At 35.8% G+C, this 24,346-nt stretch overlaps 1 protein-coding gene across 1 annotated transcript in view; it reads left to right on the top strand.

Annotated features, from left to right (window-relative positions):
• The window catches only part of AGY1 (Albino or Glassy Yellow 1), a 263,590-nt gene that overhangs the window by 176,626 nt on the left and 62,618 nt on the right, over window positions 1-24,346 (top strand). The window contains exons 7-8 of the mRNA XM_089791085.1: window positions 23,072-23,290; window positions 24,107-24,220. Of these exons, the coding sequence (XP_089647211.1) occupies window positions 23,072-23,290; window positions 24,107-24,220 (333 nt within the window). The remainder of the gene's footprint in view (window positions 1-23,071; window positions 23,291-24,106; window positions 24,221-24,346) is intronic.

Below are 24,346 nucleotides of genomic sequence, written 5' to 3'. Positions count from 1 at the left end.
TTTCCAAGGTACGAAACCCGTCTATCATCTCTTGATTTCAATCGTGCATTATTAATGTGCATTGCCCTTTATATTGATTGATCTGCATTAGTTGTCTCTAATTGTGGCTTGTATAAATTAGTTTGTCAAACTTCTGATTAGGATCGGGACTAATCACAAGTTAGAGTGAAACATCATGTCTCCTCTCTAATGAATAGTCATGACCACTATTTTCAAGGGCTATATATGGGATATAGTTGCAAGAGATAGAATGACAGAATACATATAATCATTCTATATCTGCATCAGATATTAGAGACAACAAGAGCTTTAATTCAAAATTAATTCCTTAAGTCTGAATATCAAATTTAGGACTGTGATCAATTGAACAAGCATAAGAGGACGACAAAATCATTATTTTATAAGTGAGATAACTGCAGTCTTTGATTAAGTTTATCAGCGCTTCAACACATTTACACATGACACAATTTTTTTATGTGTAGTATGTAATGGACCCCCAAAACTAAAATTCACTTAAGTGAACCAATTAGACGTGCAAATTAGAAACAAGTTCATGCAAGTCATTTACACATTATCAATGAAATATGTAGTTGCACCCAAAAAGTCTGATTTTGCTTGTTTTGTGTCATTCCAAGAGGCAAATTGTACTTTTTTGGGCCAATTGCATATTGCATATGACATTTATTCAATATTCAACATGTATTGTATTCTCAAAACCACGATTGACTTATAGAAAAAACTTGTTTCCTAGCAAAACTACTTGGCTGGGCGGTTTTAGATGTCATTTTAAATATGCATTTCACTCTTATAACTATGATTTGCTCACTTACATGTAAAATGTACTATGTAATCCCTCACAAAAGGTGTGACCAACTTCATACTTGGGAGTTTTATGCAAAGAGGCAACATGTAAATGATTTTAAAAGTGCAGTTTGGGGCCGGGAGTTAGAGATTTTCAAAAACATTGATCATCATATGCAACACATTCAAAAAACCTGATTTTGGAGCAGAGAGCTTCATTCCAACTTCTTGCTCCAAGTTTTTCTCTTTGCTCTCCAAGTAAGTGTAAGATTTGAATTTTGTTTGCATTTCTCGTTCTTGTTGCTTATTTGACACATTCTTTTGCTCTTTGCTTTCCGTTTATTTAAGCAGCCCTAAATTTTTGTTCTAAGTTGATAAATAAATTCAAAACTCTCACTCTTTGTAATGTAAAGAGGATCTTCCAAACATGAAATTGCTTACAAGATTGAATTGTTGAAAGTTATCAAATTGTGTCAAAGCAAGAGGTATGATTTCTTTTGTTTGTTTGTTTTGTGAATGCTTTGTGTGCTGCTTGTTTGTTTTTGGTTTGTTTATGAAGAAAAAGTTGAAATTTCTCCCAAAGAATGCAAATATCTTTCCACATTCCCAGCCTTCATATTCATTCCATTTCCAAATTTCCCCAGCTCCACATTTCTCAAATATGTAATCGAACTTTTAAACATGATTACGCATTTGCATATTTAAAAAATAGTGAGTTTCTCACTACATGTAATTGCATTCCTAATACCCAATTTTGAGGAAAGCTCACATTCTTAAACACAAAACTCTTATACACTTGCTTTCAAGTCACACACACTTGCATTCTTAGCCACTCAATTCAAGAGGCCATGTTTTGCCCATATGCAATTCACCTGGAAAAACTCAATTTTGACCATCATTACCCAAAAAAGTTGTCAATGTCTCTTCCAGCCAATCTAAGTGTTCAAAAAGTATATGAATTATATCCAAAACACTTATCCTCCATGGATCTGCCATTATTGTCCAAATCTTGAGACCCTCATGGATTCAATTCCATTGAAGGATGTTTTCACTTTTTGGAATTCTGATGTTGTAACAAACTCTTCAAGTCAATAAATATTAGAATTTCTTCAAAGAATGGAGACGTCCTATCAAGAAGATATGTTTCAAATAAAAGAAGCAATATTCATGTGGGAATACGCTAAGCACTTTGATTTTAAAAAATTAGTTAAAGATGCTGATGGGAAAGTTGTTCAGAGTTTACATCCAGGCATCATTGAGAAGATTTTCAAAATGTTGGAAACCCTAGAATTTGGCAATTCATCAAAGAGAATTAGGAGGCTATCAAAAAATGCAAAACCATAGTTATGAGAGTGAATGTAGTGGCATAGAATATAGGAACTCCTGAAAACTACAACATTTTCATCATTTTGCTCAGAAGACATGTTGCGTGTAAATAATTTCCATGCAACTCAATTACACGTACCTTCAATTATGTCATCCAATAAGTCTTCTTTCTTTGTTTGACTTAGTCAAGGTTGTTGAGTTTTATTTTGGTAAAATAATGAATGTGTTATTAAACAAAGATCGTGAATGATATATATATACAAGATACAAGAGAATGTTTCTATAACGAACAAGAGAGAGGAAATAGAAACATTTTGATGAGAGAGAGTTTCCATGATGAACAAAAGGAGTTTATGGAAATATTATAAAAAGAGCAACCATTAGAAAAAGACGAAAGAGAGAGTAAATAGAAACTATCTAATATTGTAATACCTTCCTTAATTGTCAATCTATCTTCAAAAAAACCTAGAAATTTGCATGTTCTCAAAAAGCGTAAAAGGCAGCCTTGGGTTAATCAGAGAGGTCTATATGTTCTGCAATCTTGGCCTGTGGTTGAGACCCTCCCTACTTCTGCTGGTTAGAAGCAATGTGTGTCTTGCATTCTTGGATCACATGACCAAATTTGTGGCGATAGTTGCACCGAATTTGCTTCTTCTTGAAGCTATAATGAGATTGAGTGGATGACTCAGATGAGCCTTTATCCTTATGAAAGGATTAGGCTGAAAACGCTTGTTCAAAGGAGGACGAAGGAGCACTGCTACCAAATTGTTGTTTCCAATGATCTTATTGCAAAAGTTTGGTGCACAAATCGAAGAACTTCAGGTCAACATTAGTTGTAGTAATTTTGAACGTCTCAATAAAGTGCTCATAGGATGGTGGTAGGCTTTTCAGAGTAATGACCATCATATCCTCTTCCTCCATTGTACGACTAATGGCCTCAAGCTGGTCTCTGATGTCCTTAATCTTTAGAAGATGTTCCTGTAGGAACATGTGCTCATCCATAATAATAGAGAATAGCTAATTCTTTAGATGAAGGATTTTCTTTTATCTGATGTCTCGTGGAGATCCTTCAGTGTTGTCTAGATCTCTGTAGATGGCACTTGGGGGAGCTGATCATTAGTAACTGAAAGCTTAACAAGCACAACTGCTTCACGATTACACTCATCAAACTTCTCTTAAGTAGCATCGACTGTGGTAGGATGAGTCTCAGTACCCAGAACAAGCACCTCAAGGCAACGGTACCTAAAGATCGACATGATTCTCTACTTCTAGGTGTTGTAGTTCTTTCCATTGAAACACTGATTGCCTTCTAGCACGAGACTAGTGAGAGATGCCGTTGCACATTTTTCAATGAAAAAGTGTGAAAAATCTGAGATGGTGTAATGTCCCCTTTTTCTGGGACATTATAATTTTGTGTGCTGGCTCACTTCGCCTAGGTTTCAGCGGCGAAAAGGTTCTTTACAGGGTTCAGTTTGAGGTTTGGCCTAGGCATTTCCAGTTTCAGACCCATCAAAGCAGTTTTGGCAGGTTGTATAGATACTTACTATTTTTAGTAAGTAAACAGAGCACAATGTTTTCGGTACCTCAATGTTGGTTTGGAAGCGTCTTGCTGAGAGCTTTCCAACGAGCTATTGAACATGATTATTTGAGCTTATTTAGTCAGCTATTTTAATGCCTAATGATTATATGGTTTACTGACTAAGTGACTATTAGAGTTCATTTAACTTGTCACTTTATTTAAAAAGGTACTATGTTAAATTAAGTGACTAGGGGACAAAAAAGGTGCTTTTTCTCACATTGCTTAAAAGAGCGTACATCACATTGGAAAAAGTGATAAAGGTACACCAGACTCCACATGGGAGGACATGAAAATTATAATATTCAAAACAAATATTAATCTGGGAGTTGGAAACAGTTGTTGGTTATTTCTTCTAGGACGCAAACCCTTGAAGAAGCATTTGAAGGTTGGACACAAACTTAGCCTTCTTATAGGTTTCATCTACATTGCCAATCTAACTGTCATTTCTGTTTATAAGATTGGATTACTTGGATTGTTGCACGTTATTGTATTGCTGTTGTATAATATAGTAACGCATTTGTGGTTATTTGTGTTAATTCCTGGTTTATATATGTACTTTCTGAATATTGGTGAAATAAAACAAAGTTTTCTGAGTTTCCTTGTATGCAAATCTGCAAGTTACAAGTTGGATTAAGGTTTTGGAATTTGTATCAAATATTGGTTTACTATTCGGATTTAAATTTGAAGATATATATCATAGTTTCCGGTAAAATATTCGGAAAGGGATATTATGGATGGCATGAACATCGAGACAAATTGACAAAAGAGCCAAAAAATTTGAAGAGACTAGGATGAGAGCTTGAAAAACCCACAAAGAATCTAAACTTAGATTCTGAATCCGCTAGCTTGAAAATTGAAGCACAAAAAATGATGCACCTAGAAAAAAGCAAGACTAACCTAGTTGAGATCTACAAAAACTCACTAAGAATATGCAAAAATTTGTTAATCCAACACGGGAATTGGGGTTTTCAAAAAAACCGTACTTGGATTAAAAGACTTGCAAAAATATGTAGAGTTCTTGAATAGAGGGCAGATTTGAAAAAAAAGGCAGATTTTAAACCATGCAGCACAAATAAAATTGCAAAAAAAATTGGATGCCAAATCCCAAGTCAGGTTTGGAGGGAAAAAAAGATGCAAATTTTGAAAAAACTCGGACAAATATTTTGAAAATTTTGAACTTATAATTTCAAAAAAGAAATTAAATTTTTTCAAAGAGGCCAAGAATTTGCTCTGATACCATATTATGGTAAAATAATGAATGTGTTATTAAACAAAGATCGTGAATGGTATATATATACAAGATATAAGAGAATGTTTCTATAATGAACAAGAGAGAGAAAATGAAACTTTTGAAGAGAGAAAGAGAAAGTTTCCATAACGAACAAAAGGAGTTTATAGAAACATTACAAAAAGAGTGACCATTAGAAAAAGACGAAAGAGAGTAAATAGAAACTATCTAATATTGTAATAAGTTTGTCTAACTTTTTTCTCCTTTTCTCTCTCGTTCCTTTTCCTATATGAAGGAGTGCCCTTCATTGTAAAGAAACATATTTTTATCTATGCAAGAGAGCTTTGCAAAATTTGTGCAAGCATAATTGTGATTTGTTGTACAAGTTTGAAGGAAAGGCGAACATAAGAAACAATTTGTTTTGAAGCTATTACTGGAAGAAATTTTGGTGATACAAATTGGAAGTTGTGATTGTAATTTGTGTTGCTATCTTTATTTCATGCATATTATTAGAATTAAGTTGCTTTCATGTCTATGAACTGGAATAACTTATAGGCTTAGAGTTTAGAAATCATCCACTTCTGGAAGTTTGTGTGCCCCATTAGTAGTTATTTACTTTCATAGAATAAAAGAAATAGACATAGATCTAAGCCAGTATGCTTTCAATTAGTTTGTGAGTTGATGTGAGTTTATTGGTATCATTGTTTTCAATTTTAAGATAGAAGTGTTGCTAAGAGATCCATCTTGCCCATTACCCACTCCGCAAGTAAGTGGATTCTTTCCAGAAACAAGAGGAACGAATATGGGTAACAGCCTTTTAAAGTATCTCTAAACTTTTTGCTTACCTTGAGTTGATCCAAGGAACAATGAGAACATGGGGCCTTCCCTCTAAGGTAGGAGAGGCTTTGTCTCACACGCTGTGGTTGGTACTCCTATTTTGCAACAAAAGCTATGCAAATTGTCGATTGTAGAATATCCACCCAACATAATGAAACATTACAAAACCATTTGATGTTAACTTCATCATTTCTCAAAAAGAAATTTAAATTTACAACCCACAAGCACAAAACAAAATGATAGATTACATAATTTTATGTAAAGTCTTCCAAACTCATGATGGCATTGTAAAGGATGAAGAGCCATTTTCCTCATGATTTCCTCACTTAGCTAGAACACCTTGATCGTAACTTGAGCATTCCATAATGAAATATGGACAAAATTTTAAAAATGTTGAGTTTTAGGCATACCTAGATTTGAATCTGCAGTGGTTTCTCAAATTGGACGTAAAATTGAAAAGTTATGAAACCTGCATTGATCAACTTCACATTGAGAAGGTAGTGTGCCATATGAAGAATATACTTGCCACTAACCATACAATTGAATGGATTACAGTGGAGGAGAATACAAATACATTACAAGTCGAAAATTGAGTGCCTTTTGGATTCACTCTATGGATCCATTAAATTTCTTGCTTTTGGGACAATAATTTAGTGATTGTTCTAGTACCTTCATGAAAAACGTATATGGAATTTTACTAAGGGATTTTGTCAAGAAGGATTTTATCTTGTAGAAGGATAGAAGCCTGCAAAATGGAATGATTATTGAAAAAGATGATATTTATCATCTCATTTTCCATTTCAATAATGTTTAATGTTCTCCAAACTATCAACTACCAATAGAGTTTGTGAGAGGATCACATCCTATTATGATAATTCTTTCCAACTTGCATCAGCATAGATTACTCCATTTCTTATGTCAGATTGGAGAACAATTTTCTAGGTTTCAATTACTTTGATAAGTCAGCTAATTCATGTTACGTATAGAGCTTATACTTACCTGCAAATATTGAAAGTACTTTAACCACTTGCTTTGGTTTTGCATTGTCTTCCATCTAACCTATTGGAAGTTACCAAATTTATTGTAGTTTGACTAGGATAAAAGTCATCCTTAGTTACATCTAGCTAAAAAATCAAGGAGACTTTGACTTGTCTGTAACTCTGGTTTTCTATCTCTGTTTCCTAGGTTAATTGACTCTTCACACTATTTAGGGTTTGTGTAATAGTTGGATTATCCCCTGCAAGCGTGAAGAAAAATTCGTTGAAAAAGACCCCATCAAGCATCTATAGGCCATTTTTTTATGGCAAAATGATCTATTCTATTTTTGTGGTGACTACTCTTTGGAGTAAAAAATATCGTACGGTCCTACAGATAACATATAGAACATGGACTCTACTGGACTCCTTGTTGGGCAACCTATAGTTGCCAAACCTGTAAGATTTCTAATGGTTATTTGTAATAGTGCCCTTAGTGTGTGGTATGTAATAACCCGGCCTTGTTATACCTTCAGATAACATCAATTTTCTTCATATTTAATAGTTTGACATTTCGTCAAACAATTAGCGAACAGTTCAGCTATCACTGTATATGCAACGTCTTAATTTTTTATGTACAATGGTAGAATGAGTAATGAGCTATTCACCATTACAAGCTTAAGAAATTTTGCATAGATAAATACTTGACGTTGGTATATATTATTGCCTTAAAAGATTGTATATTCTGAAAATATAACTCTTTTTTACCACTGGTATAGACTTCAATGTATATAATATCCAATAGAGTTTGAATTTCTTGAAATCCTCGGAATTATAATGCCAACGCACGCCTCCAGTCTGGTCTGATTCTCATGGAATTTGCAGCCCCACATGATCTTAACTGGTCACGATTTGCCAATATGCTGCTGCCAATGCAGTAAGAAATCGCACCCTTTGTCTCGACAACATTCGCAGCCCAAATTACCAATGCTGGGCCTTGGGAATCTAACACAGCCTTACAATTTAGTGTAGGCTCCCTAGATGGTTAACAACAGGCTGCGGAATCAACGTGCAATCAATTTTGTATGCTGCCCAGCTCTAAATGTATGCCACATCTTCCATGTATAAGGGGGGCAATTCCCTTAATTAATTATGCTAAATTGTTAACCCCAACAAGCTCGATTCACAACAAGATCCTCCAATTCAACAACAGGTAATTCAACTCTCAACCAACCAATGAAACATCACTAACTCCTTAGGCACAGTAAATTACAGTAGGAGAGATAAGGAAAATTGTATATCTTAGAACAATTTGCAACACAACCTTGGAACAATATCAGAATTCAAAAACCCTTATACCTCAGAAAGGGCATGAACTTCAGAACCTCAGAAAAGCCACAAAAGCAAATAAAATTTCCAAGCGTACTTTTTTGAAAGAAATGAGCTCCTATTTATAAACCCTTGTTGGCAAAAGTTTCCCAAAGAACTCCACTTCACAAACTGCGGAAGTTTTCCAAAAGAACTCAACACTTGAAACTTTCTAATACACTCTTTTAGAAATTTCTCTTAATGTCATTATTATAATAACATAAATACTATTATAATAATGCAACTTAATTAATTAATTAATAAGTAAGAGCTCATGCAATTATTAACCTCATCTATTGTAGGTGATGACCAAGTGCTAGAGCCACCCACTATATTGCCAAAAATAGACTTACTAAAAATAGTAAGTCCACAACTAGGACCCCCAAATCTCCCTGTCATCTCATGAAGGTTGCTATGATGAGCTAACTCCATCAACCATATGACTTGCAAAAAATGGGGACATTACAGTCCTCTGTCCCTGAGATTGCTTGTCCTCATGCAATCCGGCATCACACTAAAACCTCCACTAAGATCCCATAAGAAGCAAGTGATGTCCCTATCCTTACTGAACCAATTACATGCCAGTACTGTCATTAGAACCAATAACATGACCTGCAACATAGCACCGAACAACCATGCTAATGATGCAAAAGTTAGAACAACATTAGCAAACAAATCCATTGGAGATCTCAGCACACTCTCCTTCATTATATCTACCCAATCATCTTGTAGACAATCCAGCTTAGGCACAGACCAACTTTGCATTTGATGCAAATCCTAAACATGTGAGTTAAATACCAAATTGTAAATACTCATCACAATATAAACTCTATCATCAGTATGATCATCTTTGTTGTCATCCTCAATCACATCAGTGTAAATCCACATACCACAATTTGCTGCTCCCTTTGGCCTCAATGTGCAAGTGTGACCTTTAGAGAAAGGCCTCTTGCACCAATAGAAGAGTTGTCGCCTCCTCAAATCCTCTCTAGAAATATCACCAAATCTCTCCATTGACTAGCCCTTGTCCTCAACACTTGGGGGGGGACTCATCATCAGGCAGAAGAGCAAAAGATTTCGAAGCAACCTTGCTTCGGGAAGAAGATTCCAAGTCCTGTGCCTTCTTCATTACTACCTATAGAGAGGATGGGACTAATGACTTCACCCATCCATGGAGTGGATCAGTCAATCCCTCCATAAATATCACTTGTTTGCTCTCTGAAATATCATAAACCATGACTGAAAGCCTCTAGAACTCTCTGATGTAACTCTCTAATCCACCATATTGCTTTAGTTGAACCAACTCACGGAAGTACAACTCTAGATCCTTCCTATCAAATCTCTCGATCTGGCGATTCACGAACTCTTGATAGGAAGTGATCTGATCATGTTGCAAAAAAACTAACCCATGGTACCACTAGTCATGGGAAGCTCCATCTAGATGCAACACTCCAAATCTGATAGCGTCCGCCTTCGGCATTAGACGTAGAGCTAGATATTGTTGAGCTTATGAATCCAAACCCAAGCGTAACTCTCCTGGTACCATCAAAATGCTCCAACATTATCTTACTAGCAACTTGTTGTAGCTCAGTTTGCCAAGGCCCTTATCTGTCAAGTGCTGACCTCACCTTGGAATGCTCCTATTTTTGTGACAGGAACTTATCAAACTTTAGATGATCTTTAATCACCTATGGTAAAGCATCACACTCCACAAAGTCTACCACCACGTCATCAGCAAAAGGAGTGGGCTCAAACTCAACGCTGACCATATCCACCTCGGGTCTTAGAAAAATGGGCTTCTGCGACCTATCATGAGTGCTAATATGTATGTTAGCTCTGTCAGCAAATCAACCATGGTCCTCAACTTGAACCCGATTTGCTTCTCTGTACCTAGCACCTTCTCGGATTCCATCGTCGACTCGAGATCTATGAGAACCATCAGATACATCTCAAGCTCTCTCCCTACTCTGTCATCGAGGAAGTGCTATCTTCTCTAGAGTGTTAGACAATTGTTGTAGTACACTTGTCACCTGCTACCATCCAACTGCCAAGTTCCTAAATGTTTGCATAGCCTCCCTCTCAATATCAACATCTCTAACTCTTGGCTTGCCTGAACCACTTGGACTACCAACAAACTTGAACTGTATCTCAGGCTCACCTTCCCTAGGTGGTGTGGTACGACCTCTACAAGTATAGTGCATACTTGGCACAAACCTTCTATCATCTTCCATGACACTGAAAACCAAATCTCCAAAATAAAACATTTAATCAAACTGAGCCCAATCCTGCAGGCTAGTAGGAAACCCCTCTGATACCACTATAATAACCCAACCTGGCTATAACTTCAGCTAACATCAGTTTTCTTCATATTTAATAGTTTGACATTTTTTAAAAATAGTTGGCACTGTATATATGATGTCAATTTTTTATGCACAATGCTAGAATGAGTAATGAGCTATTCACCATTACAAGCTTCAGAAATTTTGCATAGAGAAATACTTGACACTGATATATATTATTGCCTTATGAGACTGTATATTCTGAAAATATAACTCTGTTTTACCATTGGTATAGACTTTAATGTATATATTATCCAATGGAGTCTGACTTTCTTGAAAACCTCTGAATTATAATGCCAAACACACACCTCCAGTCTGGTCCAATTCTCATGCAGGCTGAATTTGCAGCCCCACGTGACCTCCTTAACTGGCCACAATCTGCCAATATACTGCCGCCAATGTAGTAATAAATCACATCCTTTGTCTGGACAAAATTGCAGCCCAAATTACCAATATTGGGCCTTGGGAATCCAACATAGCCTTCCAGATTTGATGAAGGCTCCTCAAATGGTTAACGGTAGGCATGGGGAATCAATGTACAATCAATTTTGTATGCCACCCAGCTCTAAATGCATGCCACGTCTACTATGTATAAGGGGAGTGATTCCCTTAGTTAATTATGCTGAATTGTCAACCCCAACAAGCTCGATTCACAACAAGATCCTAAAGAGCACATGATTATATTGAGAGGCAGGGGGTGGGGAGGTGGGTGAATCGGTCTATATAATGCCCCCTTTTTTAGCATTCATAGCATGATGTTGTCGTTAGCCTATTTCCCCACGGTCCCGTAGGCTAACCAGGACATTAAAGGGGCTTAGAGGCCATTTGGCCTAGATAGTTTCAGTTGCAGGTCTTTCTGAGGGGTTTTGAGGCAACTTTGAGCATACTTACTATTTATAGTAAGTCATCTTGCGCATGGGTGGACATCCAGTGGCAACGGTATGTCGATGGTAATTGTTTAAAATCGACAAGAAGACTTGTTTATCATTGACAAGATTTGTTATGCATTGATAAAGCTATTTTATAAAGTTAAATCTAAATATTTAACTTTATTAATGCATAGACTATAGTTTGTGGGAAATATTTAAATTAAAAGTCCCCTTTATTTTATAACACATTGGAGACATAAGTTACATAAAGGGAGTTATGTTTTATCCCATATTGAGAAAACAAAGGATGGAGCTCTTGTGAGAACACTATAAAAGAAATGGAAGAGCTTCTTTTATGGATGGTTGGAAATATCAAAGAAATTGGAGAATTTTTTGGAGGTTATGTCTCAATAGTTTGAAGGACGAAATCCCTCCAAGCTGAAAATCTTGACGTCACTGAAAGATATGGTCTTGAGATTCAATAGGGTAGCAATCGAAAAAACAAGCGGAAAAAGCGGAACCGAAAAAGCAGGCAGAAAAAGCGGAATCGAAAAAGCAAGCGGAAAAAGCAGAATCGAAAAAGCAAGCAGAAAAAACGGAACCGTAAAAGCAGGCCGAAAAAGCAGTTCGAAAAAGTAAAGTAGAAGTGGCAGCATTGAAGGAAAATTATTACAGCCATCTACAACCAGGTTCCTTTGTTAGTATTGTTTTCTTTAGGGTATTATAAGTTTCAGCTGTAAGTGTGCATTATACCAGCATTGTCATTTTGTAATCCATGTAAATGCCAAAGTCTTGGCCATATTTCATGAGCATTGTATTAGAAATTTGATTGCAATAAAAAAGATAATAGTTGCTGGTGTCATTTAAGCAATTCAATCTCATTATTTATCAGCTAGATAGTTTGCATACCAACTGTTTGCAAAAATGTCAGTTGGTTGTAGGTGTTCTTTTCTCATGCTTAGATCATAATATATGTACTGAATATTGTCAAAATTAGGAGCACACTCATGTTAGGTCATTGTGTAGTCCATTTTGAGTCTTCTAGCACAAGTTTCTCATTGATGCAAATTGAAAAAAAGTCATTTAAAGCGAGCTGAAATACTATATCAGTCATATGTCTCTTGCATGTGAATTGTTTGACAAAATTCTTTGAGCCTTCAATCAGCATCTTTGAGAGCAGATTTGAGGAGGGTTACTACAGTGGTATCAGAGCTTGCTTGCAAAGTGTTTGATGAAATGTCAAACAACTGAAGTATAGAGATTTTTGGTGTTTGAAGAAATTATAACCTATTGGGGTTATTACAGTGGTATCAGAGCTATAAGTCTTGCCATCCTGTGGAGGTCTTATAGGGAATTTGGATTAGCCAGAGAGAGAAAAATGTTTGACAAAATGAATGCCAGTCCAGATCAGGGAAAGGAAAGATTCTTACAATTATTAGACACCTTAGCACAGGGACAGCGATCAGCAGAGCAAAGAGCACAGGAACAGAGTCAGAGATTGGAGCTTATGATGCAGATGATGGCTTGTCAAATGGGGTTGAATGCTAACGTAGGTGGAGGAAATAATCAGAATGGTAACAATCTGAATGGGAATAATCAGGATGGGACACATAATGGAGGAGAACAAGTTGGGACCAATTTCGGTCATGCAACCCAGCAAGCTAGGACAGTGAGTTCGAGGCCCATGATTCCCACATTTCCTCTTAGAGCTCCAGAGCAGCCTGTACCAAAGCCTCAGATCACTGATATACAGGACCAACTGAGGAGAGATTGGGAAGCCGGAGGTCCAGATTTTATTGCTGCAATTACCTTTAGGGAGTATATAGATGTGCGGATGAAGCATATGCCACGTGGACATGATAGGAACCAGAGCTATGAGCTACAGAAGAAAGTAGGGAAACTTCAGTTACCATATTATGATGGCTTAGGGAAGTCTACAGCAAGAGCTTGGGTTGAAAAGCTTGACACATACTTTCAAATGAACCCTATGCCTGAGAAAGAAGCTATTAAGTATGTAGCAATTCACCTGGATGGGTTAGCACACAAGTGGTGGCATCATGGTATGGTCACTATGGGTCATGCAAACATTACCTCATATGTGGAGTTTTCAGAGAGATTGATTGAACGCTTTGATAGGCCTAAGGATCATACCTTCCCTATGACAGACAGAAACTTGTATGAGGAGTTTAACAGACATGCAGATTCGATACATGGAGACTTCAACACATCTTCAGGTAATGGTTTATCTGCATCATCTTCACAGGCAGAAGGGGTTTCAGATGTTGTGCAGGTTGAGCTAGTTGCATCAGAAGGTGATATCATAGGCACATCGGATTGCATGATTGACACAGATAGTGATTCCAGTATAGTTGGGCTGGATGAAGTTACAGTAGTTGAGGATACTGTCATGTTTGAGGATAGTACAGTTGATCAGAAAGTAAGCATTTAGGACTTTGCAGAAAATGAGTATCAAGCACAGTTGGATGCTTCTTCACATGAGATAGAGGCTAGTAGCTCTTCACTTGGTTTGGCAAGCCAGCTGAAGACAAGGGACAAGGATATTGTCGTGGCTTTATCTCATCATGACAGGATGTATGGATTGATTGAGAATCACATTTGGATGATTCAACTGTAGGAGAGACAGAAAGGAGTCACAACAGGTTCTTGTGACGACTTACAGCAGATCAAGGAAGGCATGGAGGCAATGAAGGTAAGTTACATACACCGACTTTCAGATCGCGATCATCTCCTTAATCTTGCAGGGATCTATTTAGATGCATTGAAGAAGGAGGAGGAGGTTGACCAGCTTTCTCATGAGCTAGAGGATACTCGGAATTCCTTGGTGTGTATTCAGTTGGCTCTCCAGGATTCTGAGAGACATGTGGTAAGCTCAGTTCGGGAGTTAGTGCTTATAGTAGGGACTCAGTTTTCTTTTACAGTCAGGTCACATGTTGATGATTTCTCAAAGATGACAGAGTTTACAGGAGAGTCCCAGGATCTAATTATTACAGATGACACCCAAGGGGATGTTGTGGATAGTTTTGAGAACTTAGTTTCCTCAACAGTTTCTTATGGTACGGAGGGGTTGGACAGTGATGCTACAATTTTTGATACTACGTATGTTGATATGAGCTTTGGAGTTGATTCGCAGGATATGGATGGTAATAGTCTAGAGACCAGTAACTTTGAGGATGCTCCTTTAGACAGTGCGTCAGAGGAGGTTTGTAGGAGACAGTCTAGCCAGTGCCATCATGTGTCTAGTCAGTTGAGAGTTAGTGAGTGAGACATTTCTATCGCTTGTCAACATTTCGACGCTGCTCGTCAGTTGTTAGCAGTTTATGGATGGGGTTGTCCTACTAGTGATGAGCAGGGAGGTAGTTATCTTTCCTTGACAGAGATCCACTCTTTATGGGAGGCTGTTCGGATTCTGAGACAGGATTATATGCAGTTGGTAGTCGACAGAGATTATCTTATGGAGTGGGGGAGTACAGCATACGATGCATTATTGGCCAAGGAAGATGAGGTGAGTGAGCTTACTCAACAGCTCGAGGTGACTTCCGAGATTCTTGAGAGTACACAATTGGCTTTCGAGGAGTCACAGTTTCATTTGGCTAAGGTGACCATGGAGTTAGAGCGACTGCAGTCTTTACCAAATTTTGTACAGTCACAAGTTGTGGTGTCTAGTGATCCGAGGATGTCCATGGTCGACATTGTCAGAGACAGTGGAGATGGGAATGCATCCACCCTTGATACTAACATTGGCATATCGGTTCCATTCCTACTAGAGTCAGGTTCAGTTGAGTTGGGTGCTATAGCAGATTGTTGTGGTATGCCTGACATGGTGGTGGCCTCTAGTAATGATGGCTCAGAGACTAGAGATGTTGTATCAAAGATCATGTGTGATGTTGGTGAGCCGGCAGTTGGCATGGTTCTTGCTAGTGATACTACTCCCTTGGCGATGTCTTCGGAGGTAGTAGTCAGTTCCAGCTTGGTTAGTGATCGATTGCAGTTAGTTTCATCTGGGTTGCAGTCTGAGCCACTGACTAAGATTGACGCATTCTATCGGCATTACATTGTGAGGTATGCTCATCAATTTACCTTTGATGACCATGTCGATGAGATGATGATATGGAGATATACTTTGATTCCTAGTGCTTGTCATCAGTTATGGGATGGTTTGATGCCACAGGATGAGAGTTGTGATGGGCATGACATGGCAATAGGTTCTGCGGTTGATAGCTTGATAATACATGACTTAGAGCAGGAGTTTGGGAGTGATGCTTCAGCGGTTGTTGTTATTCATTCTACTCCTTTGGCTATGACATCTCCTGACTTAGCTGATCAGTCACAGTGGGTTGTATCACTTGTTCATGGTGAGCTGTTGACTGGGGTTGGTTCTTTTTATCAGCATTATACTGCAGGGTATGTACATCAGTTAGCGTTTGATCCTTGTGTTGAGGAGTTGGTGGCAGGCAGATTTGGTTTGGGTTCCATTTCTTGCTGTTTATCTTGTGATGTCTTTTCACCATCAGCGGTGCATGGGAGTTATGGTTATGAGACAGTGGCCCGTAATCTACAGAGTTGTGTTAACTGTAGTAGATGTATAGTGTGTGGATTCTTTGTATTTGGTGCAGTTTCATGTGGGAGTGGTCACCATTGTTGCAGAGTTGGATTGTACATTCCATATAGAACAGTGGGATGCATTGATGGTATTTACTGTGTTGGCAGTTTGGGTTATGTACTCTACTTGGGTTCTGATATTTCGAGAGCTTGTTTCTCATGGGTTCCTGACTTTGGAGTTTGGGTGAGTTGTATTCGCCAATTTGATTATGGATTCCTCTTGGTTAATTTTCAGAGGTTGTTGTAGGAGCCTATGTTGACTGACAGCAGTATAGTTCATGACTACATTTGGGATCCAGGTGGATTGATTGGGTTGTTGTTTGGCCATTGCTTGGGGACAAGCAATTTTGGGAAGGGCAGACTGTAATGTCCCCTTTTTTAGCATTCATAGCATGATGTTGTCGTTAGCCTGTTTCCCCACGGTCCCGTAGGCTAACCAGGACATTAAAGGGGCTTAGAGGCCATTTGGCCTAGATAGTTTCAGTTGCAGGTCTTTCTGAGGGGTTTTGAGGCAACTTTGAGCATACTTACTATTTATAGTAAGTCATCTTGCGCATGGGTGGACATCCAGTGGCAACGGTATGTCGATGGTAATTGTTTAAAATCGACAAGAAGACTTGTTTATCATTGACAAGATTTGTTATACATTGATAAAGCTATTTTATAAAGTTAAATCTAAATATTTAACTTTATTAATGCATAGACTATAGTTTGTGGGAAATATTTAAATTAAAAGTCCCCTTTATTTTATAACACATTGGAGACATAAGTTACATAAAGGGAGTTATGTTTTATCCCACATTGAGAAAACAAATGATGGAGCTCTTGTGAGAACACTATAAAAGAAATGGAAGAGCTTCTTTTATGGATGGTTGGAAATATCAAAGAAATTGGAGAATTTTTTGGAGGTTATGTCTCAATAGTTTGAAGGACGAAATCCCTTCAAGCTGAAAATCTTGACGCCACTGAAAGATATGGTCTTGAGATTCAACAGGGTAGCAATCGAAAAAGCAAGCAAAAAAAGCGGAACCGAAAAAGCAGGCGGAAAAAGCGGAATCGAAAAAGCAAGCGGAAAAAGCGGAATCGAAAAAGCAAGCGGAAAAAGCGGAACCGTAAAAGTAGGCCGAAAAAGCAGTTCGAAAAAGTAAAGCAGAAGTGGCAGCATTGAAGGAAAATTATTACAGTCATCTACAACCAGGTTCCTTTGTTAGTAATTTTTTTTTTTAGGGTATTATAAGTTTCAGCTGTAAGTGTGCATTATACCAGCATTGTCATTTTGTAATCCATGTAAATGCCAAAGTCTTGGCCATATTTCATGAGCATTGTATTAGAAATTTGATTGCAATCAAAAAGATAATAGTTGCTGATGTCATTTAAGCAATTCAATCTTATTATTTATCAGCTAGATAGTTTGCATACCAACTGTTTGCAAAAATGCCAGTTGGCTGTAGGTGTTCTTTTCTCATGCTTAGATCATAATATATGTACTGAATATTGTCAAAATTAGGAGCACACTCATGTTAGGTCATTATGTAGTCCATTTTGAGTCTTCTAGCACAAGTTTCTCATTGATGCAAATTGAAAAAAAGTCATTTAAAGCGAGCTGAAATACTATATCAGTCATATGTCTCTTGCATGTGAATTGTTTGACAAAATTCTTTGAGCCTTCAATCAGCATCTTTGAGAGCAGATTTGAGGAGAGTTACTACAGTGGTATCAGAGCTTGCTTGCAAAGTGTTTGACGAAATGTCAAACAACTGAAGTATAGAGATTTTTGGTGTTTGAAGAAATTATAACCTATTGGGGTTATTACAGTCTAATAACAAATTTGTCAATTTAAAACTTTTATCCAAACAATTAACTTCAAATGCTGAAATTAACATTTATGCACATGAACACAATAACACAAAATTTACGTGGAAACCCAATGAAAACCACATCAAGAAATTGCTTTCTTATATTAACTGTTCTTTTAAAATATTTTGTAGGCTACGACCTACTAGAGGCTACGACCTCTATGTTTATGAGCACCGACTCATTGGAATCTCCAACTCCCACTCTTCCAGGCTCCAATCTACTGGAAGTACCAATCCCCACTGTTTGTCTTCGTGAGCACCAACCCATTGCACACAAACTTCTTTTCCACTTTATCAATGTTGCTTGCTCAAATGATGATGGATACTTTTATGATACAAATTCTCCGTTTCACTGATATTTATATTTTCTTTAAATTCATATTCACATCTGCAAATATTCTTCTGTATGTTGTCTTCAATAGAACTACAGCCCTTTTATTTAACTTTTCTTTTATTACACTTACATCTACTTATATAGGTAAATCAGATTTTCAATCTGATTATATATTTCCTTTTTAATCCTATAATTATTATTTATTCCATAGTCCTCTTCATATACCCTTCACACTCATTTTTATTTGTTTTATACTGATTAAAACATCTGTCATTTTATAAATTTTCTTCTGCTATACTATGCCTTATCTTTTTGTATCAGTCATATCAGTTAGTATTCTGATTTGAAGGAAAATACTAGCATTATTTCATTTAAATTGTTGATGTATGTGTTGCATTATTCTTCCATGCTCTCATATAATTTTATTTTAATCCTCTTTACACTTCATCTTGCTCCAGTATTTATAATACGTGCTGAGGCTTGCCAACCATTGGGGTGATAGGAAGTATAGTAGTTTATATTATATTTATATGTTTGTTTTATTTTTATTTAGGAGATAATTAGTAAGTAGTTTATTTAATATTATACTTGTTTATTTTATTTTATTTAGTTATCAAATACTAATCAATTTATGTCAATATTCAATCAATATATACTTAGTAATTATGAAGTATTTATATTTATTTATTAAATAATTCATTATAGATAATCGAGATACATGTAAGAAATGATATGATGAAAAAGGAAGAGCAATGAAACTAAATTAATCCAAGTGAGACAAGTGAAGAAAAGTTACCATAAAATAACCAAGATTCAAGATCATACACCAATGAAGAACAACAAAGGAGACAGAATTTTGAAAGGGGAAAGCAAAGAAAACCCCTTGTGAGTATTATGAATGGAAGGAAAAATCCCCAAGAAAGGAGAGAGAAAGTTAGTGGAGCAATATAGCTCATTATAGTAGCATCGAGATGATGTTGTGAGTAGGAAAAGAATGAAAGAGAGGCATCTCTTTTATATAGATGAGAAAGGAATCGCATGTGTAACTCCTATTTTTATGAATGTTGTCATTCATAATAAGTGTGTGCAAAGTGTCAAGATCCTCTTAAGGAGGATATACTAATTTCCTTATTAAAGGAATTACATAAAAAATGAGTTGTCCTCACATGTGGACAAGGGGACAAAATACATAAGGGATACCTTGGTTTATCCCAATAAATAAATAAGTACAACCAAGGAAAGATTACTACTTATAACATCCCCCTTTAATATTTACTCAAGGAGATTACATCAAAGGGTATCAAACCCAAAGTTTTACAATGAAATTCAATTTTTTCTCTAGAAAAAGGCTTTGTCAAAATATCAGCAACTTGATTTTTTAAATGTCTTCAATTGTGCAAGAGATCTCTTATCAGTGTGGGGACATCTTGGAGAGTCAATAGAAATGAATAGGTCATATAAATCTGATACATCTTCAAGTAGATTCATGGTTCATAGTGATATTGTGTATGTGCCTTGATGTATTACCTGAAAAAAAACACGAAACAAGGCAACTATACACAAGGAGAATTTCATCTTATATTTAAGTTAGGAATCCTTTTCAAATGTTAAAATCATAAGAAAGATCTCATAGAGTAAATAGATTGATAAATGTAAATGTACCTTATCACCACAAAGCAATGGAGCTAACATGATATCAAGATAAAGCATATACTTAAAGGAATACGATAGATATGAGAAGTTGTTATCAAATCTCTCTTGAATGGAAAGTACTAAGGCACTAATGACCATAGACAAGGTCAGTTAATGAACCGAACATCAACAATGCATTAATCACGTGGATATAGACAGTCCACTAATGAGTCGTCTCACTACAAGTTAATGGGTGATCAATCCATAACCCCATAACCTGCATGACTCACGATATAAGCAATGAAGCATGCAAAACTATTATCATCACATCATGATTTTTTTAAGATACCAAAGGAAAGGATTATGCGTATTAACAACTTATTACCTTCAAATAAGAGTAAAGTGCCTTCAAGACGGGTCAAATTAATTGAAATTGGAGGCAAACTCCATGAATAATATCCTCTTCATGAGGAACAAAATGGAACAACATGGAGGGAAACTCCATGTAAATCTCAATCTTTCGAAGTGCAACAAATATAACCAAATAGAGAGAATCATGATATAAATAAATTGTATAAACCATAAAGTGCCAACATGGGGATAGAATGATGCAAGAAAAGCATAAACTGCACCTATGTGCCAATTAGTAGAACAAAGTAATGTTGAAGGCAATTGTGTATAATAACTCATAAACCCAAGGAATAAGCAATAAATAGGAAGAGCGAAAAAACATTTGAATTTGTGAAACATATAAGAATGCACTCGTAATTGACAAGTCACAATAGACACAATAGTTTGTATATTTATTGAGATATATATGTGGGCCCTCGTATATATACACGAATAAATATACCTAAAATATTAGGTATGAAATCATGCAAATACAATTCAGATCATATCAAAGTCACAGAAAGTCAGTGGTCAATAGAACATAATTATTTGAAGTAAAGTACTATCAAATAATAAAATCAACATAATTTCTAGGCTTTAGAACATACTAAAGAGAAATGCCAAAGGTGTTGAATGAGGATCAGGAGAATTTGTAAGATAAGATAACAAACCATATTTGTTCTAATTAATTCTCCTAGGTTTATGTCCACCCATTCTAGTAATTTGTCTCTTTTACTAAGTAATTTTTGAAACCATTTAGTTTCTCTCTTAGTAGGAATAGATTTATCACTAGAAGAAGAGTCATGATCTATAAATGCATCATTAGCATCAATATTATCATCATTACCATCATGAGATGAAATAGGAGGAATAAAAGAAATACTTGAGGAGTAGGGTTTAGAGGAGGAGGTTGGTACTTGGTCCTCCACTAACACAATTTTGCTTCCACTAAATTCTTCATCTTGAGAATTGGCACAATCATGAACTTCATTTTCTGCAATACAAACATTTCTTGCAATTTGCACTTTGTTAGTAAGAGGATTACAAGTTTGATAACCTTTTGTATTTTGCATTTTTCCACTCAGGCACCTAGTAAATGCAATCTTAGATGGAACAATATGAGGTGATCCTTCAACCATATTAGATTTTGGCATTAATGAGATACAGTTAGAATTCAAATGACCAAGCCTTTCATGCTTCATATTCAAAGCAATATTTTTCGTGCAAAGGATTCTTTAAAGAGGTAAACTCAGAAAATTTAAATAAGTTATCATGATCTAACTTAGCATTAGCAACAATGCATTAGTGTTAGGATCAATAAAAGAGCACATGTCCTTATGCAATTCAACTTTATAATCGTGACATAATTTAGCAACAGAAAGAAGATTGTATTTCAAATTAGGAACATAAAGAGCATCATGTAACTTTCCATTTGGAATACTAACATTACCAAATCCATCAACTTTGCAACGATGATTATCAACTAATTGAATTGGAATATTATCAAACTTAAGTAGAAATTCATCCATAGTTTTGAAATCAATATACTTTAAGTTTTCCAAATTGTCGTGTAATTGAATCTTGTGTGATTCAGATGGTTTGTCATACGTTTGTTTTAAAATATCCCATGCTTCGTGGGTAGTAGTGCAATGAGTAATCAAAACATACAAATAAGGATTAAGTGATATACCAATAAGACCAAGAGCTTCATTTTTAGTATTCCATGCATTTGTTTCATCTTGCGTAGCCAAAGCACCGTGAGCTGAAGAGGCATTACAAAGTATGATTTCAGTATTCAAACTGGTTTAAATTCCATCCATATGTGTTATAAAAACAAACTACAAAAAAGATTTGTCATCACACTGATATTGAGTTAGCTTGCTAAGTGTTTGATGGAATGTCGAAAAATTAACTAGTGAAAGAATTTAGTGTTTATCAAGCCATAACCAGTCGGGGTTATTACAGTGGTATCAAAGCCATAATAGCTTTTGCTCTTCATTCAAAGTTATGGCTCCATTAATTACAAGGTTATTTGTATATTGATCCTTTCTTTTTAATTACCTTCATTTATTGCACACCGGATTGCTATATCAGATGACAATCGTTATGGCAAAGAGCCATCCACTATAGTACCCAGCCATAACTCTATATGAGGAGCGAAAGTTATTGAGGGTTTAGAGTCTTTAGACTGATTTTGTCTGATAATAGTGCCCTTAGCATGTGGTACTACACATATTTACTCGACAAACTTGATAATTGTGGTTACTCATGCAATTTTATAGAATCATGGTGCCTTGCTTTTACGTCTTTGGGATTAAAATAAAAATAAAAATTGGACATATATTTGTTTGAATAACCAGATGTCTTACTTGTTTTGTCATACATGTGCATTTGGTTTGTCAAAATCAAGAAATCTTAAAGGAGGGTATACATTTGATATGAAAAATACTTATATAAGTTTCTAGTTAAACAGTGTATATTTTTGTACGTCTTGAAACCTCTAATGATTAATATTCCCAGGCATATATGAATATTTCTTATAATTGCTGACAGATGCCTTGTGTTACTTTTTTTCTAAATAAATCACATCTGATGATTTAGTTCAGTTTTTCTGAGCATAGTCATTACACGTGCATGGACCAGCAATTTAACAACATATTCAGTCTTTTTAAAGAGATATACATATTAAAAAAGGGATCGAAAATGATAAAATTATTAAAAGTACACAAAATTACATTTATAAATATTGTTTAAGGGATCTATATTCTTCATTGATTTCATGAAAAATTGTTTACCATAAAAGCATAAATCATTCTTGTTAGTCCCTGTTATGGTTTGACTTTGTTGACTGTAACGATAAGGCTTTTCAGAATTTCTGAATGGTTTTGGATGCTTATAGCTTTATTCATCTTTTGCAGGTTGACGAAAAACAGAAAACTGTTCTGCTAAGCGAGCAGGGATATGAGGATGCTGAAGAGATTTTGGATGTAAAAGATCTATATGATCCTCGAGAACAATGGGCTTCATTTGTCCTGAATGCCATAAAAGCAAAGGAGCTATTCTTGAGAGATGTAAATTACATTATTCGTGGCAAGGAGGTTCTAATTGTGGATGAGTTTACAGGCCGTGTCATGCAGGTCAGTATACTTGAGAGATTCTTGGAACATCAAAGATCATATTAATAAATCCAAAGTTGACTTATTTTTTAGATACATTGACTGTTCTTTATTCTGTAGACAGCTCTTCTTTTCTCATGACTATCTCTACTGTTTTTTTTTCATGAAATTTTATTTTTGACAATATTAGTGTTTAGTCACTTTAGGTTCATCCAAACAATTACTTAGAATCTTTCTTTTTGTTTTTTGTATTTTTCAATGAATAAGGGTATATATACTACATAAAATTAAAAATAATTTACAGCCTATTCACAAAAAGAGAAGGGTGGCATCGAATCACACCCTAAAATTTTAAACCTGAAGAAAGTATCACACTTGTTGAAAAGTAAAACTAAGTCCAGGAAACAAAATCGAGTCTCCTCCACTGATTAATGTCATTCATCAACAATAATATAATTATATATTTTCTGATATGTGCAAAATGTCTTTTCTAACTCTTGGACCTGACTTATTCAGTTTTTTTTTCCAAATTTGCTCATGTACTATATCTATCTATATATATATATAAAGGATCATTACAAAGATGCTCGCCATATTCTAATTTCTAATAGCTTTCCATTGTAAGCTTTTAATATCAAATAGATCACTTGGTAGTTATCCACTTCTATTGCTTTTTAGCTACAACAAAATGCATTACGTAGTAGCTTTGAGTAATATAATTTATAGGTGATTTTGGTATATTTGACTTTATATTTCTATTTTCAATAAATATGTACACTGTTGTTCAACTCAATTCTCCTGGATTGCTTCACCCAATTCTGTCAATTCTTCTGACAGGGCAGACGTTGGAGTGACGGACTGCATCAAGCAGTTGAAGCAAAGGAAGGTCTACCGATTCAAAATGAGACTGTCACACTGGCTTCAATAAGTTATCAGAATTTTTTTCTTCAGGTGTATCCATATCTCGGATTTGGCAAAGCTCTTCAAAGTTTTCTTTCTTGATTTTTCTTTTGAATAAGGATGCACATCAAGTTAAAAGTAATTAGTATTTTCTCATTTCTGACAAACATATTTGTA

The sequence above is a fragment of the Cupressus sempervirens genome, chromosome 1, assembly GCF_028749045.1.
Source record: "Cupressus sempervirens isolate cs-2001-9-10 chromosome 1, ASM2874904v1, whole genome shotgun sequence".
NCBI lineage: Eukaryota > Viridiplantae > Streptophyta > Pinopsida > Cupressales > Cupressaceae > Cupressus > Cupressus sempervirens.
The sequence above is the reverse complement of the archived record's forward strand: the minus strand, read 5'-3'. Positions and strand labels throughout refer to the sequence as shown.